The following is a 17,644-nucleotide window of genomic DNA, read 5'->3' on the forward strand; positions in this document are numbered from 1 at the left end:
CTTAACAGCGTGCACTTTCTTTCTTTCCATGCTCACAGTCTCCAAACTGGATCACACCTCGTCCCTGTGATTCTGACAGACCTCATTTGGACCCTTGAGACGCCCTTATCTGTTTGTTCATTTGCTCATTCATTCAACACATATTCACTGAATATCTAGCCAGAGACCAAAGACACAAAGCCCTGTCCACCTGGGGTTTGTGTTCTATTGGAGAGGGATATAAAACAAACAAATAGACAAAAAAATAAAAGTACATCATACAATACAGTGGTAGGTAGTGATAAGGGATATGAAGAAAGCTAAAGAAGGAAGTAAGGTTGGGGTGGAAGGAGAAGGAGGGGTATGCTGGCTTGATAGGAATGCATTTGGGCAGATATCCGAGAAAGGAAGGGGAGCAGCTTGAAAATATCTGGGCCAAGAGCTCCTGGTACAGGGAGGCCAAGGCCCTGAGGTGGACACATGTTCGATCTGCTCAAAAGCCAGCACGAAAGGCAATGTGCAGGAACTGGGATGAGGAGTGGCATGTGGTGTGTGCTGGCCGGAAGCAGGGAGCAGGGCCCACAGACCCTAGTGCGGACTTGGGATCTTAAGTGCGCTAAGGAGCCACTGGGTAGTTTTGAGCAAGGGAGTGAGATGATTTCATTTACACTTCAAAAGGTTCATTCTGGCTGCCTTTGTGGAGAAGGAACTGTAGGGGTCAGATCAGAGAGGAAGCAAGGAGAACAGTGAGAAGTGATTCTCTGGAGTAGTGCTGGCCAGTAGAAATACACTGTGGGCCAAGTTTGTGATTTTAAGTTTACCTGTGGTCACATTTAAAAAGGTGAAAATAAAGAGGAAATTCATTCTAACAATGAATTTTGAAAACCCAGTACAACAAAAAAAGTATCGTCTCGACAGCATAGAAGTTATTGAGATATTTTTCATTCTTTTCTTTTTTTTCCCTAAGCCTTTGAAATCCAGCAGGCCTCATGCTGGCAATCACTGCTCCTGTGGCCAATGGTCACATGTAGCTCATGGTGATCATGTTGGAAGTGCAGCCTTAGCCCATTTGAAAGATGAGGTGAAAGATGCACTAAGGTGAAAGGCATGCTGGTGGTGCAGGGTAGTCAGACTCTGCAAACATTTGAAGGTTGGAAATGAGAAGTCAAGGGTTACTCCAAAGGTTTTCCCCTGAGACATGTGCTGGATGCTGAGGGTACAGAGATGAGAGACAAAGTCTTTGCCAGGGGAGAACCTGAGCAACAGAAATCCCCACATGGTGTCATATGTGTTTCAACAGAAGTAAGCACAGGGTGTTGTGGAGAACAGGAGAGTGGTCCAGCCTTGGGTGTTGGGGTCAGTTAGCGATCGTGAGGAGGATCCTTGGACACGATATTTGTGGTAGGATTTTGGAAGGAGGAAAATGATGCAGAAATTACATGAACCTTTCCTTGCTTCTCTCAAGGGGTTGGGTAGAGGGCAGGAAGGTGTTGGGAGCACAAGGGACACAAGATTATGGAGAAGAGGGTTAGCTTTATCCAACACAGGGCAATGTGAGGGAACGCTTCCCTGGGCCGGGCTCCCTCCTTAGTGTGGTCCAAGGCCAGGTTCTAGGACTAGGCCGCTCTCCGTCTGTGCTCTTCTCTCCTGTTGTGATTCTGCATTCACTGCTGTGATTGTTGTTAAATGTCCATCTCCTCCAGAGGACTAGGGTGTTTGAGAGGAGGTGCTGTAGCACTGTGCCTGGTACATGGTAGGGTTTCATGAATATCTCTTACATGAATGAATGTATTGAAATCAGTATGGCTATTGGTTTGATTCCTTCTAAATGGTCCCAGAAGAAAGAAGAAGGAGCATGGCCCCTAAGGGACAGGGTCAGTGTTCCCTGGTGGGAAGTGCATTCAGTCTGATTCAGAAGTAATTGGGGGTGTCTCTGCCCTAAATCTCTGCCTGGTGCCAATTCTGGTCTGGGGAAGATGGGGTGCCCCTTTGGATCACACTCCATTCAGTTGGATGTCAGAATACGTACATGTTGTGGGATAAATGTTTGTGTGCCCCTCAGTGTGATGGTATTTGGAGATGGGGCCTTTGGGAAGTTATTAGATTTAGATCAGGTCATGAGGGTGGGGCTCTCATGTAACGATTAGTGCCCTTCTAAGAAAAGGGGAAGGCTGTGTGAACACACAGCAGAAGGTGCTGTCTGCAAGCCAGGAGGAGAGCTCATGACCAACCATGTTGGCTTCTAGCCTGATGAATGGTGAGAAATAAATGTCTGTTGTTGAAGCCACCAGTCTATAGCATTTCTCCCTAGCAGCCTGAGCAGAATAAGACACCACAGACGCAGCATCCAGGGCACAGCCTTGGGCTCTGGCTGACCCTCCAGCTCCCCCTGGCTCTTCAGCCAGAACAGGCCAGAGGGGTAGACTTTGTGATAAAACTTGAGAAAGATCAGGTCATTTCTGGAACACAGGCATGACAGATATGTGAAGCAAGAATGGGAGCTTTCTGTTGGGGGAGGGGGTGGGTCTGTCTTTCAGTTCATTCAGTGGAAAGCCCTGTGGAGGTGATGCAAAGGAAGCTGGTATTGAGGACAGCATCTAGGAAGTGACGAGTCCTGACCACTGAGGCTGGGGTTGGAGGTTTGCAGGGCCACCTCCCTGAGGAAACTGCTGCTTCTGTGGGATGTGGATCTGTGGTACAGCTGAGGCAGGGTGAAGTGGGGTTGGCAGAAGAGGAAGGGACTTGGGACCCAGAGAAGGGGGTCTTGGAAGGGCCCAAGCCTGGAAGGGTTCCATCACTAAATGAGAATGGGGAGACATTAGAGGAAGGCCCTTACTCACTGGGTGACCCCAGTGGGCAAAGCACCTTGCCTCTCTGGACCACTGTTTTCTTCATTTTTGGAGAATTCAAAGGAGTTCAAGAAATTAATTTTAAAGAGTTTAGACTAGGTGAACACTCAGGTGTCATCCAGTTTTAATGTTTTGGATACTTTGATTGGATGGAGGAGAACTTTGAGTGGGATCTAGAAGGGTCAGAAGGAAGGGAGTTCTTGGTCACTAAAGGGTAGTGGCCAAGAGTGAAAGGGTTGGGGTTATAGTTCTGGGTTCAGACCCTAGTTTTACCACTTACTGTGAGACCTTGAACAAGTCACTCAAAATCTCTAAGTCCCAGTTTCTCCATCAGTAAAGTGGGGATAACACTGGTCCCTCTCTTCCAGAGTTGGTGTGAGGACCAGACACTGTGTGGAGAACTCAGTGCAGCTCCTGATGCCAAGCAAGCATCCAACAGCCATTAGCATTAACAGGAAGATACTAACTCTTGTAGAAAGTAATAGCTGGTCAGCCACTTGCTGCTGCAGCCACAACGGATGCCGTTTATTTTAAGCCCAAGCAAAGATTGAAGTTATTTTTAGGATAAAGTTGGCCAGTGTTGGACAAGTAACCAAGGGCAGTTAAGCACTAAAGGCCTGGAAACCAGACCAGGCTGTTGTTCCCCAAACCGGAGCACATCTGGGATGGAGAGTCCTAGCAGAATATGGTAGAAAACAACAACCAACCAATGAGAACAAATCCCAGCATATTTGCTGTTGTGGAAACATTCACCAGCCATGATTGTTTCAAAATAGCTAACTGAATTGCCACTTGAACTTAAATCCTATTTAGAGATATTTTTAGGGCCCTCACACTTGGTAAAAATTCATCAGCCAGAGGCACCTGAGGGCAGTGAAAGGCACCCTCTGCCTGGAATCAAATGTGCCTGGTTAACCTCCCAGCTCCACTGCTCCTTGGCTTTGTGAGTTTAAGTAGCCTCCCTTGTGTGAGCCTCAGTCTTCCCTCCTGAAAAGTGCAATTTGGACTAGATGAAAATGCAGAGACTTGTCCCCTGACAATGGCAGGCATCGTGAAACAAATGGACGGACATGAGAACTGTTAGAACCATAAGACCACAGAGACTGGACCTGTCGTCTCCAGCATGGAGACATCAACTCCTGCCCACCACTCTGAGTCCTGGTCTCCAGCCATTCCAGAATGTTCTCCAGTTTCCCCATGAGCTTTCAGACTTCTCAGATTCTGCACCCACTGTACTATTGTCCTCTTTCTCTGAAGCGCCCTTTCGTCCCTTTAAGATGCATCAGATCTCTGCACCAGATCACTGAGATTTAGATATCTTGCTTACCCACTAAGACCCAACCCAAATGTCACACCCACTGGGAGCTCAGACTTTCACATCCCTCACATGTTTCCACTCTCCCATCCAGAGTAGATTTCATGGGAACGCTGGGGTTTGCCTGCCCATCATGATTAGTCTGACAGAGTGCCTGGCCAAAGGTGTTATTATTCTATGGAGGACACCAACACCACTCTTTTGGGTGCAACACCTTGCCCTTTGGAAAGATATCTCAGCCGTGCTGCTGGCATACTGCAAGGCAAGGCAAGCCAAAGTGCGTGTCGGGACTTTGGAAGTCAGGAAAAGATCTGAAGTCAATGAGATGGCTTCCAGGAGCCCCCCGGTGCGAGAATGACTAGGACTCATCATTTTAACTTTGCCAAGATAAAAAGTCATCCAAGTCAAAAGAAAGCAAACTAGACTATGCTTCTCTCATTTCTCTGATTATCTAACGCAGTGCTGGGCACGCAGAAGCTCAACTCTTGCCCTTCCAACACTCACCTGGGCATTAATCTGCTGAAGCTTTCCTCAGCCTTCCTTCTCTCTCTCCCCACCTCCACCCAAGCTGAGAAGACAGACAAAAGGTAGCTCCGCTGTGCTCCCAGGGTGCCTTGTGGTTATCACCCACCTGCACTTTTCTTTTGCCTATACCATGATATTGAAAATTTCTATTTGGGTGTTTGTTGCTCCCATCAGACCAAGGGCTCCTCGAGGGCAGGGACCTAATGTAGTATATGGTATGGGGATCAGGCTCAGTGCAAAAGCCTCCTACCTGGTCCTGTGCTTCTAGTCTAGACCCCATCCGCCCTCCACACACAAATTGCATCGTGTCACTCACCTGATTAAAACATGCTGGAAGCTTTCCAGTCCTTGTCATCTGGGCTCATTTCCATCATTGCTGCCCCAGAGAGGCCCTGCCTGGTTCTCCGCCCCACGCAGCGCTCCATCACATCTCCCTCTTTCATTTTCCTTGTGGAGCTTATCACCTCTGAAATGATCTATTCTTTATTTCTTGGCTTGTTTACTGTCTGACTCTTTTCTAGATGTAAACTCACAAGTGCAGGAACTCATCTGTTCTGTCAGCCAGGCACCTGGGACGGTGTCCACAAGTGGTTGCTCCTTAATGCCTGGCTGCTGAATCAATGAATAATCGATGAATGTTGGTTTAGTGGAATCAAGTCAGTGTTTTCTAGTGTTCTCATTTCTGAGGGAATGAGCAGCTGATCCAAAATGCAAGTGAGATGCTTTTGGTTGTGGTGGGGAGGACGGGACTTCCTGGCAGATGGGCCTCATCTCAGAGGGTTTTGGAGGTCTTACTGTGGGGTCAACTCCTCTCCCTGGTCCTCAGCAATATTTGAAGGCTGTTGTCATGACCCCACCCCTCCCCCCTGCTTCTCTTTTTCAGGCTCAAGACCCTCAGCTCCGTGTGATTTTCTATTTCCACTATTAGCAGGTGCCTCCGAAGCTGAGTGTGTTCTGCTTTGAAGGTGTCATCCCTGGCTAGAAATGACCCTGAATTACTCTTAAAGGCATTGCCATTCCTGGAAACACCCCAGCTACTTGGCAATACACTTCACCACTGAGACCAGGAGGGCAGAAAGCAGCATTTGAGGAAAAGACTCAGAGAGGGAATGTAGACTGGTTGGAGAAGGAGAGTGCAGCCCCAAGAAGAGGAGGACAGGAAGGATGGATTGGAACTGGGCCCCATGCTGCTGCCTCAGGCTTTGGCCACAATCCCCTTTATCACTGATCTGCACACGACAATTCTGGTACATGGGTAAAAACAGGAGAGCTCACAGCAGAAGGGGAAAATGTGGGGGCGCCCACAGGGAGGGGCCAGCTGGCCCTCCCTAGTGCTCACATTCCCTGTGTCCTGTATGTGGGGGATCTCTGCAGACAGGGGTTGGGGTCCCATGAGACAATGGAGTCAACTGGAGCCTTGGGGTATGGGGATTGTCCAGGCCCGAGCCCCAAGAGGCATCAGGACTTGAGCAACCATGTGTTTCAGCTCTGCTGCCACTTTGGTAATTGGAATGTCAAAATCCATGACACAGGGCTCTCTACAGCAACTTCAGGGAGGGGGAGGGTGGGATTCTGGAGTTTACCTCAGAGCAGAGTTTGTGTCAGGGTTGTGTAAGATTGCCTCACCAGGCTGCTGAAAGCTGAGGCCTTTCTTCCTGGTAAGGTCTTGGGAAACAGCACAGAATCATCTTCTTTATCCTGTAGGGCTTGGGGGACAGGTCTGCCCTGGCTGAGCTGGGACCTGGGAACTCGAAATCCCTGCTGGATTCACCTTCTCTGAGAATTTCCACTTTGGGTTCTCTTTAACTCCCACTGGACTATCCAGCAGCCTCCCCCCACCGGCTTGGGGCCTGCCTGCTCATTACCACCCCAAATCCATCCCATAAGCCACAGAGAGACTTTAAAGTATGGTTAAATCACATCCCTTTATAAAACCCTCCCTTCTCTTGCTGACAGTGCAAGCTCCAGGCCTAGAACCTGGCCTGCTCCCCTATGCCTCTCCCACCTCCCCTCTCCCACCCCCAGGGTTCTTCGTTCCTGATCAGACCCCACATCTACCCACTTCCAGGCCTTCACACACACATCCTCCTTGTTCTGAGCACCCACACGTTTGTTCAGGGTTGTCTGCAGCCTTGATGGAGCTCTCACATTTGCCCTCCAGCTCCCACTGAAGGACAGCATGCTCACCTCATAGCCCTACCAAACTTTATCCTCTGGCCTTTTATTTCCCATATTAAAATCCTTCGAGGAGCTATCTTATTTGTCCTATAGGCCTGGGGGCTTCTTAATCACAGGCAAGGCTTTATTTCCCATGTCTCCCCCCGCCCCCCCGTCAATGTGTGTTGAGTGAATGAATGAATGGACAAACAGGTGAATGGTAAGAGAACTCACCTCTTCCCCCAAATCTAAAACATCCCACACCACCCAGGCCCCAGAGTACATTCAGAGCACTATTAAGCATTTGGGCAGCTTAAGGTGCTTCTCTTTCTCATCCCTCCCAGAAAAATACCCAGAAGTTCAGGTTCTACTGCTAAGGAGAGCAACTCCCTCTTACAGGAACCAGGGGGCAGGCATCTCATGACAAGCTCTCTGTTCTTTAGTCACCATGAGGTGGGGAAACCCCAAAAGTTCTCATTTCCCAAAAGGACTCCTTAATCACAGAGGTATGATTCTCATGTGGGGTGGGAATCTGAACCTTGGCCTGAGGCAGGAAGCTGGTTCCTCTCTACTCAACAGGACCAGCTTTTCAATTTTTAATTTTTAGTTGAAGTCTAGTTGATGTATAATATTCTATTAGTTTCAGGCATACAACATAGTGCTGTTACCCAGTGCTCATCATGGTGAGTGAACTTATTGTGGGTCAACACACAACACTGTGCTATAGTTTTTATCCCTGAGACTTATTTATTTTGCGAATTACCAGAAATTCACACCTCTTATTTCTCTTCGCCTGTTTTGCCCATCCCCCTGACTCATTCTCCCCTCTGGCAACCTCAAATTTGTTCTCTGTATTTGAGTCTGTTTATGCTTTTTTGGGTTTTATTTGTTTGTTTTGTTTTTTAGATTCCATATATATATGAAATCATATGGTATTTGTCTTTGTCTGACTTATTTCACTTAGCATAATTCCCTGGGTTCATCCATGTTGTTACAAATGGCAAGATTTCATTCTTTTTTATGGCTAATATTCAATCTTGTATACACAACACATCTTTATCCATTCAACTACTGATGGACACTTGGGCTGCTTCCATACCTTGTCTATTGTAAATAATGCTGCAATAAACATAGGGGTGAGTATATCTTTTCGAATTAGTGTTTTTGTATTTTTCTGGTAAATACGCAGAAGTGCAATCACTTCTATTTTTAATTTTTGAGGGAATTCCGTACTGTTCTTCACAGTGGCTGCACTGATCTACATTCCCATCAACAGCTCACAAAGGTCCCTTTTCTTCACATCCTCACCAACATTCTTATTTTTTTTTCTTCTTGATAATAGCCATTCTGACAGATGAGGTGGTATCTAATTGTGGTTTTGATTTGCATTTCCCCAATAATGAGTGATGTTGAGCATTTTTTCATGGCCATCTGTTGGCCACCTGTATGTCATCTTTGGAAAAATTTCTGTTCAGGTCCTTGCCCCATTTTCTAATTTGATTGTTTGTTTTTGGTGTTGAGTTGTATAAGTTGTGTAATATATTTTAGATATTAATCCCTTATCAGATATATAATTTGCAAATATCTTCTACCATTCAGCAGGTTGCCTTTGTTTTGTTGGTTGTTTCCTTCACTGTGCAAAACCTTTTTAGTTTGATGAATTCTCAATAGTTTATTTTTGTTTTTGTTTCCCTTGCCTGGGGAGACATATCCAGAAAAATATTGCTAAGGTCAATGTCCAAGAGTTTACTGCCTGTGTTTTAGGAATTTTATGGTTTTAGGTGCCACATTTGGGTCTTTAATCCATTTTGAGTTTATTTCTGTGTATGGTATTAAGAAAGTTAGAAAAACTTAACCCTTTTGCATGTGGCTTTCCAGTTTCTTTAGCACCATTTGTTGAACATACTATTCTTTCCCCATTGTATATGTTTCCTCTTTTGTCATAGATTAACTGACCATATAATCATGGGTTTATTTCTGGGATCTTTACCTTGTTACACGGATCTATGTGTCTATTTTTTTAAATGTTTATTTATTTTTGAGAGTGGGGAGGGGCAGAGAGAGAGGGAGACAGAGAATCTGAAGCAGGCTCTGCACTGACAGCAGAGAGCCCAATGTGGGGCTCGAGCTCATGAACCATGAGACCATGACCTCACTTGAAGTCTTAACCAACTGAACCAGCCAGGTGCCCCTACATGTCTATTTTTGTGCCAGTACCACACTGTTTGGATTACTACAACTTTGTAATATAGCCTGAAATCTGGGATTGTGATACCTCCAGCTTTCTTCCAGCTTTTTTCTTCCTCCTCTCCTCCTCCTCCTCCTTCTCCTTCTTCTTGTCCTTATTCTTCTTTTTAGTGTTTTACTTATGAGAGAGAGAGAGAGAGAGAGAGAGAGAGAGAGAGAGAGACAGAGCACTAGCAGGGGAGGGGCAGGGAGGGAGGGAGACACAGAATCTGAAGCAGGCTCCAGGCTCTGCACCAGCAACACAGAGGCCAATGTGGGGCTTGAACTCAGGAACCAAGACATCATGATCTGTGTTGAAGTTGGACACTTAACTGACTGAGCCACGCAGGTGCCCTAGCTTTGCTCTTCTTTCTCAAGATTACTTTGACTATTTGTGGTCTTTCGTAGTTCCATACAACTTTTAGGATCATTTACGGAGTCAGCTTTTTGGAATGGAAGGGGCTAATGGGATGGAAGAGGCTAAATTACCTTTATTACTCTCTTAAAATATGTTTAAGAAAAACCCCACAGGGCTCTGTAAAAGTGGCTTACTGTTAAACTTTCTCCTGGGGTCTAAAACCATGCCCCACTCTCAGACTGAGCTAGTGGAGAGAGAAGGGAAGGGGAGAATTCTCGGCATCTATGAAGCTCTGCCCCCTACATGCTTGCCCCTCATTTGCCCTCTCCAGCAACCCCTCTAGCTCCACAGGGTCCTAGGACCTCTACCTTCACTTAATCTGTAATGCTCATTCCAGCACCTGGGGATTTGGGGCAAATCAGCCATAATTTCTGCCTTTAGGACTATCATCACACTTGATAAGGGGTTACAAGTCTGTATGAGAAGTGCAATGGTAAGAGGGGTAAGGCCCCATATGTTTGCAGAAATGGTTGTCAGGGACATCTTCATGAAGGCAGTGACAGGCTCTGGGCCTTTACAGGTCCTAAGAGATTTGCCAGAGACACCAGGGTGGTGAGAGCATTCCTGGTGTAAAGGTGCAGAGGCTGGAGAAAGCTTGGATATCACTTACGGAAAATACTTTGAAAGAGTGGGTGGGTGGCTGTATGGATGGAGGGGGTTTGATTTATTCTGTGTCCCTAAGGATGTGGGAGGGAAACTAGGATTAATGCCCAGCAGGCGCAGAAGACAGATTTTAGCTTGGTGTGGTGAAGAACCTTCTAGGTGCCACATTAGGATGCTCCTTTACCTGGCGGAGTTTAGGCCAAATCGCCACTTGTTAGGGATGTTGGGGACAATCAATCAAGCATGGGGGTGGGGAAGGTTGGGTTTAAGCAACAATTTTCAAGCTTTTTTCAAGACAAATCCCTTTTTTTTGCAAATGGAAGCTTCTAGTGTGCAACAGATAAAGGCTGGTATGACTGAATAAAGCTTTGGGGGTGGTGGGCTTGCTGCCCCCTACCTTCCAGTGTGAGACTCTGTGATGATATCCAGAAGCTTTCCATCTGCCAGTTTTAATGCCACCACCCCCTTCTTCTTTTCTCCATACTGCCTACAAGAGCAGAGGTAAGCAGACACTTGGCCCAGTCTAGTGGCGAGGCAGAGTCACAAATATTTAGGGCACATTGTGAAAAGTGAGGGTTGGTAGAGGGTGTGGGGTCACCTGCTCTACCTGGGGTATCCCCAGGCCTCCCATATTTCTGGTTCCCTTTCCCCTAGCAAGCTGCATCCAGAAGGTGACCCCTCCCTGGACATGAGGGTCAGGGAGAAGGGCTGTCAGAGGTGAGTTTCCTGAGCTGTTGGCTCCTTAAGTCAGGCAGGGAAGGGACTGGGGGCTTCTAAGCTTTGCTCTCTGGGGTGCCTGGGTGGCTCTGTCAGTTAAGTGTCCAACTCTTGATTTCAGCTCAGGTCACGATCTCACAGTTGGTGGGATTGGTCTCTGCATTGGACTCTGTGCAGACAGTGTGGAGTCTGCTTGGGATTCTCTCTCTCCCTGTCTCTCTGCCCCTCCCCTGCTTGCACTCTCTCAAAACATAAATAAATAGGGGTGCCTGGGTGGTTCAGTTGGTTAAGCGTCCGACTTCGGCTCAGGTCACGATCTCGCACTCCGTGAGTTTGAGCCCCGCGCCGGGCTCTGTGCTGACTGCTCAGAGCCTGGAGCCTGTTTCAGAGTCTGTGTCTCCCTCTCTCTCTGACCCTCCCCTGTTCATGCTCTGTCTCTCTCTGTCTCAAAAATAAATAAACGTTAAAAAAAATTCTTTAAAAAAATAATCTAAAAACAAAAACAAAAACAAAGCAAAAACAACTCTGCTTCCCAAGCTCACAGCCTGGAGCAATCCCTGGAAACTCCCTCAAGTGGGAGCCATTAAATCCCTGTGCCCATAGCAGAGGCCCCTGGGCCCTTAAGGCAGAAACATGCACAGTCCACTGCAGACAGCCTGGGAACTGGCCACAGCCATGCAGTGTGGGAAGATGGAACCTAAACTGCAATTGTCCCCATGCTCAGCAGTGTGGAAGAAGCTGGGACATCTAGCCCAAGGAAAAGATGGGGTTCAAGGCCTTTTCCCTTCTGCACTATTTTGACTAGCCCCACCACTTTATAGCCTTCGATTGGTCTCTTCTCCACTCTCTGTCTCACTCCTTTCATTTTTGGAGATAGATGGCTGCTGATCTCTTTCCAGCTCTCCAAATCCTAGATCTCTGAGTATTCTCTCTGCTGGAAGGACAGGGCAGGCACACACCCTGATATGGGCTCTGGTTTTCAGAAGGCCAACCCCAGCCTGGTGGTAACCTGGGAAAGGGACTTTATGGTGAAGCACTGAGGCCACAGGTGTCAGAGGAGTCATCTGGAAGTCTCTGAAATGAGAGGTTGGGCATGGAGGCTGCTTCGTGGGGAAGCTGCTAGCCAAGCCCGGCTGCTGTATTTGTGTCTGGAAACAAATGCCCTGTTAGGCTGGACTCTCAGCCACTGACCAGGGACTGCAGGAGCCTCAGTCACCAAAGGGAGCCTTAAGGCATAGAATCAAAATCCTCAGGCCCAATTGGCTCCCTGGATCCAGAGTCCAGCTTCCTCATGGTGGTGGTTAAGCCTTATAGCTGCAGGGCCATGATTGGAACTCATTCTTCCAATAAGCAGGCAGGAGTTCCCTCTCTCCATCCTTTTGGGACTGGGTGGGCACGGGGCCAGACTCCCCTACTCTCATCCATGCCTGCACCTGCCTCAGTGTCCATCCATGATGAGGATGCTAGGTCTATGAAGAGACACTGATTTGCTCCCATGGATTGATTCAAAACCTAATTTGTGGGTAAATACACCCAATACAGTATTCCTCCCCAGATATGGCTCTTAGGTACACCTCTGGACAACTTCCAGAGAAATAAATTTCTCTTAGGAGACAGATGGTTGTGGAAGATGTTGGACAGTACTGGGGGAAGGAGGCAGACAGGGCTGGGTAGGGGGTGGCTGGCATGTTGAGGGGAAGGGATACCCCCTTTTGTTTTCTATGGAGACAAGGGCCAATTTGACAGGCAGTACAGGGAAGTCTTGAGCTGGAGTGGGGTGACTGGGACTGAGTCATGGGGCCTGAGGTTAGAGGTGAGGAAATAGGGCAGTGAGCCCAAGGGGCTCAGAACAGACCCACATTATCATGAGTTCTCACTCTGTTATTACCAAATGAAAGGGTTGAGCCCCAGTTAAGGGGCAGGGCCCCAGAAGGATAGGCTGTAACACCCAGGCCCCCAGAAAGATAGGTTGGGAAGGGGGAGTTGGAAGAAGCACGCAGAGCGCTGGCTTGGAGGAAGACTTTATTTTGCTCCCTGTTCCCAGTCCCCAAGATAAGGCAGTTTGGCATGGCCACCCTGTGACCCTGGTTGGGTGGAGGAAGGGTGTTCTGGCCTCCTGATTAGTGGCTGTGGCCATGGCCACCATGGCTATGGCCGTGGCCACTGTGGCTATGGCAGTGGCTCTGGCCACCTTCCCCAAAGCCTGGCCCATGGCTGTGGCCTTCTCCTTCAGGGGCATTCTTATGCATTTCCTCATGGGAGGCTACCGTCAGCCTGCCCACCAGGATGGAGAACTCATTGAAGTCCAGCTCCTTGTCTCCATTTGTGTCCAGGTCCTCCATGATCTTGTTTATGGCATTGTCATTCTTCTTCTGCTTCTGTGGGTGGGGGAGACATGGCAGTCAGGGCTGGGTGTGGCCAGTGTTAGGGACAGGGGGCTCAGCAAATGACCCTAGGCAAAGCTACAGGGAAGCCTGGCCCCTGGGCCTCAGTTATAAAATTGAAAATGACCATGGACTGATGCCCACAAGGTAGCAGATGCTGAGCACGCTTTGGACACGTTCTGATTTAGTCTGCATACAACCTGGGCACTACAATTCTCTCCATTTTACAGAAGAACTGAAGTCAAGTGACTTGCTTGAGGTCACACAATTAGTATGTACAGAAATGTCACCTCATTGGTCTTTATAACAAGTCTAGCAGGTGGACTTCGTCTCTTCTTTGAGGAAGACTTGAGGAAACTGACTTAGAAAAGGACAGCTGGTTTTTGCAGATTGAGGAGGGTTGGGAGCCACAGAGTGGAAATGAGCCCTGTCCCTCCACCTGTCCATCCTGCTCCCTCCCCTTTCACCTCCCTTCCCTCTCTAGGTCACTCATTTGGGGCATGCATCTGCATTTTAACCTGCATAGTAGGGAAACCCCTGAGGAAAGCAAGGTGGGGACAGAGGGCAGTGTTGGCTCTCCATTGACCCCACAGGGTGCGATGAAGTAGCCAGGGCAAGGGAGGGTCCAGGCAGGGCAGAAGAGAGCTTCATTTGGTCCCACCCACTGGCTGGGGTAGCTTAGCCAAGTACCCTCCTGGGACCCTGTGGGTGCCCAGCTCTGTTCCCAGGCCCTTCCCACTCCTGCAGTGCTCCCACACAGCCCTCTTTCTGTCCTTCTCCCATGCCCGGCCAAAGCACTCACTCTGGAGCAGCTGCTTGGCTGGGTCCCAGCTTCTCCTCCTGGACTACCACTCTGCTTCTGGCAGAGTACGAAGGAGGTGGGTGGTGGGGCAGGCATAGGAGTCACACTGAGGAGATCCTCACCCCATGAACTCTTGGCTATATTGTTTCTTTTTTGTCCTGACCTGGCATCCTTTTTCCCAGTGTCTTATGCACCTTGACCCAGTGTCAGCATCCCCACTACTGACTACTGAAGTGGGGCGAGGCTTCAGGGAAGGCTGCCACTGGCTCTAGGAATAGAACTGAGTCTGGGACTCAGGCTTTTCACCCTTCTTGGTCCAGGTCTCTGTACCCCAAGTCCCGATGTTATAAAGAAACTGAAAGATCAAGTGGAACTAATCCTTTTTTCCTAGAATTGCCTGTTATTTTCAGATCAGGGAATAAATGACCATGTTACTGAGTGCTTTGTGCCTGCCACTGCTCACTGGGTGCTTCCTACATGTAGTGTCTGTGTTTCCACGGACGCTTAGGTTAGAAAGGCCCCTCAGCCCTTGCATTCTGACAACAGCTGAGGTTTGGTGTCTGCCCAGCCCCTGCCAAGGGTCGTCCTCAGTTGCTTCCCTCCTCAGTTCAGGTGTCAGCTCAAATCACCTCCTTGGAGGGGCTCTTCCTGTCCACCCAAATAGTCAGCTTTCCCCACCCAGCCCACGCCACCCATAGCATGCTCTCTTATTTTCTTTGGGGGACTTACTGGCATTGGATTTTCCTGTGCTCTTTACTGGCCAACATCTTTGCTGTGTGTTCACCACTATGTGACTCTGCCCAGGACAGGGCCCTGCACACAGCACACATCTGTAAGTCAGTCTTGCTCGACTCTGTCTGCTGTCTAACTTGGAGTAACTCTGGTGACAGGGAGGCTGGGCTGAAGGAGCTAGACTTTCCTCCTTGACCATTGCAGACTGCACCCCATCCTCCATCCTTAGCCCAGACTGTCTCCAGGCTGCGTCAGGCCCGTGAGGAGCACAGCCTACCTTGAGGAAATTCGGCAGCTCTTTTTTCACCAGCTGTTTCATTTCTTTCTGGTTGAGTTGGTCCGGGTGCCCCAGCCGCACAGAGTACTGGTGGAAGATGTTGATGATGGTCTCAATGCTGCATTCCATCTGTGACAGCTGGTCCGCCATCTTCCTGCACTCTTGTCTGCAAAGTGGAGATGCAGGGGTTCAGGTGCTTAGAAGAAAAGGCTGCTGAGCTTTCCTGACACCTCCCACAGGCTGCCCATAGGAACAGAAGGGGAAACACAGAAGTAAAAGAAAGAATGGCTCCAGGTGATTTGAGAGAAGATGCTGCCCCACACATGGAAGGGATGGTTTTAGAATATCTGGAAAATGCCAAAAAGCAGTGCAGTTGAGGACAAGAAGCTCCAGCAGAATATGAGCCAAGAAAATGTGAGGAAATTTTGATTAATCGAGGAGGGCTTCCAGGAGGAGGCCTCGGAAAGAAGATGGGTGGTGGGGGGGGAGTAAAGAAAGAGTTGGCAGGCAGGCTCCTGCCTGTGGAAGCTGATGGCTCACTTACCTGCCAAGGAGCCACACAACGGGGTTTGACAGCACCCCGTGTGTCCAACATTTATAGGCAGCCCCTGGCCGGATAGTCAGCTCTCGCGGGAAGATTGCTTCACAGGTGAGCAGTGTGGTAACCCTGAGTTGGGCTGTCAGTGCCAGGAAAGGGGCTTGGGCGGGACAGGAAATGTTCACAAAGCTTCTTGGGCCTTTTTGTGAAATGCCCATCCCTGGGCCTGGAGCTGGTTTGGGAGGAAGCTGTTTGGGTAGCTCACTTCCCCTCCACCCCAATCCCTTGCCCTACTTGAACAAGCCAGCAGGCTGCCTCTCCTCTGGCAGCCCTCACTCTCCCCTACTCCTGCTACGGTTGGGTCAATCAGTGGCTGCTGGCCCTGCCTTCCCCATGTGTGCTGCCCAGCAAGCGTGGCTGAACCTTCCCATGCCTGCCTGGCTCTGTGATAAGTACTCCTTGGAGGCTGAGGTGTGGGCACGGGGTTCTTAGATTCATAGGGAATGAATTGGGGTTAGGAGGGCCGTTAGAGGTGCTCCACCCTTTCATATTGCAGATGAGGAAACTATGCCCAGAGAGGAACCTGGTTGGTGACATAGGAGGAACTGGGCCCAGATATCCTGGTTCCTGGTTAAGGGTGATTATGATTACACTTCCCTCTTGCAATCTGAGCAAGACATCCTCAGGGTGAACATGTTTCTAGAGGCCTCAGCATTACTGTTCTAAATCTTGCTCCCAACTGGGAGCCATGCCCTCTAGGAACTTACAACCTATAAGACAAATATTTTTATGTAGCTTCTCCTTGGGCAACACCTGTTCCTCCCTGGCTACAAACCTCCCCTGCCCTGCGGGGGAGAAAGCTGAGCTGCTTAGCGCAGCACATGGAACTCTCCAGAAGCGCTTGTCGTGCCCCATCAGCCTCCCCTCCCACACCACCCTCTTACCCTGGGGTCACAGACGGGCCACCTGCCACATGCATGTCAGGTCTTTGTCTTTGGTGCTGTCACCTGAGTGCCTTTCATCCATGACAGGTTGCAGTCCTACCAACCCCTCACGGCTCAGTTCAGATGCCACCTTGTCCAGGAGCCTGCTCTGGTCTTTCCAATTGGAAACAACTGTTCCTCTGGCAAACTGCTCCCCTCCCACTCCACTTCCAGCTCTCAACACTTCCTCCCCTGGAGTTCAGTTATGTACATATTTTGCCTTGTCTGACAATTGCCTGTGGATCCTCAAGGCAGGCTCTTCTTCATGTTCATACCCTCCTGAGTGCACGGCCCAGGGCTTGGCAGATGGGAGACCTCACATTTGCTGAAGGACCATGTCCTTGTTGACAGCCTCCCCTCTCCACCCAGGAAGCACTTTTGGAGGACTTGTATGGATGCTGTCCCTTAACCTCATGCTCCGTCCAGCGTCTCCCCTCTGTCCAGACTTCATGAAGCCTTCCCTCCCTTCTCAACCCATCTTGACTGCTCAGCCTTCTGAAAGTCCGAGGCAGCCCCTGTATATGCTACACCTTGGCCCTGAGCATGTCCTGCCTTACACTGCTGAGATGGCACATGGAATTGTGGCTAAGAGTTCAGACTGGCCATGTGAACTCAGGCAGTTTAAATAACCTCTCTGTGCCTCACTTCTTTAACATTAAAACAGGAAAATGACAACTTATCTTGAAAATGGAGACAGTACATGTAAACGTGGAAGAGCTCAGTAAATGAGAGGCATTCTTATTAGTTATCATTTCATTCACTAATGCATGTATGGGTAGAACACCTACTATGTGCCAGAAAGTAGTGCTAGATGTTGTAGGAGCTTGGTGAATGAGACAAAATAAAAGGGTGGGGACATAATCTTATATCTTGAATTCCTAAACACACTTTATACTCTTGGAAGCTAAGGACAGGGCCTGGCACAGTGCCAAACACACAGCAAATATTTACTAACCACTTGCTGAATGTGTGCTTGAATGAATGAGTAAATCACCCATGACTGAATGAACAGTGTAGGTATATCCCAGGAATTCATGCGCTGACTGGGCCTGCTCCCCTCTGCACCAGTGGAGGAAGGTACAGACAACACCCTGAAGGTGCCTGCGGCACCTCTCCCTTGCGCTCCCACAGCGCCCTCT

The 17,644-nt window shown here is 48.9% G+C and overlaps 1 protein-coding gene across 1 annotated transcript; it reads right to left on the bottom strand.

Annotated features, from left to right (window-relative positions):
• Nucleotides 1-12,794: 12,794 nt before the first annotated feature.
• Nucleotides 12,795-15,687, bottom strand: S100A9 (S100 calcium binding protein A9). The gene is made up of 3 exons (XM_047839593.1): nt 15,529-15,687; nt 14,985-15,150; nt 12,795-13,167 (listed from the first exon to the last, which is right to left on the bottom strand). Exons 2-3 carry the CDS (start codon nt 15,132-15,134, stop codon nt 12,910-12,912), a joined length of 408 nt encoding a protein of 135 aa, XP_047695549.1. The 5' UTR covers nt 15,135-15,150; nt 15,529-15,687; the 3' UTR covers nt 12,795-12,909.
• Between the last annotated feature and the right edge of the window lie 1,957 nt (nt 15,688-17,644).

The sequence above is a fragment of the Prionailurus viverrinus genome, chromosome F1 (genome assembly GCF_022837055.1).
Source record: "Prionailurus viverrinus isolate Anna chromosome F1, UM_Priviv_1.0, whole genome shotgun sequence".
NCBI classification, from domain to species: Eukaryota; Metazoa; Chordata; class Mammalia; order Carnivora; family Felidae; genus Prionailurus; species Prionailurus viverrinus.

Coding starts and splice junctions, on each gene's coding strand:
- S100A9 (XM_047839593.1), bottom strand. CDS start 15,134: ATGGCGGACCAGCTGTCACAGATGGAATGCAGCATTGAGACCATCATC. Junction 13,168..14,984: donor AGCTGCCGAATTTCCTCAAG/GTAGGCTGTGCT, acceptor CCCCACCCACAG/AAGCAGAAGAAGAATGACAA.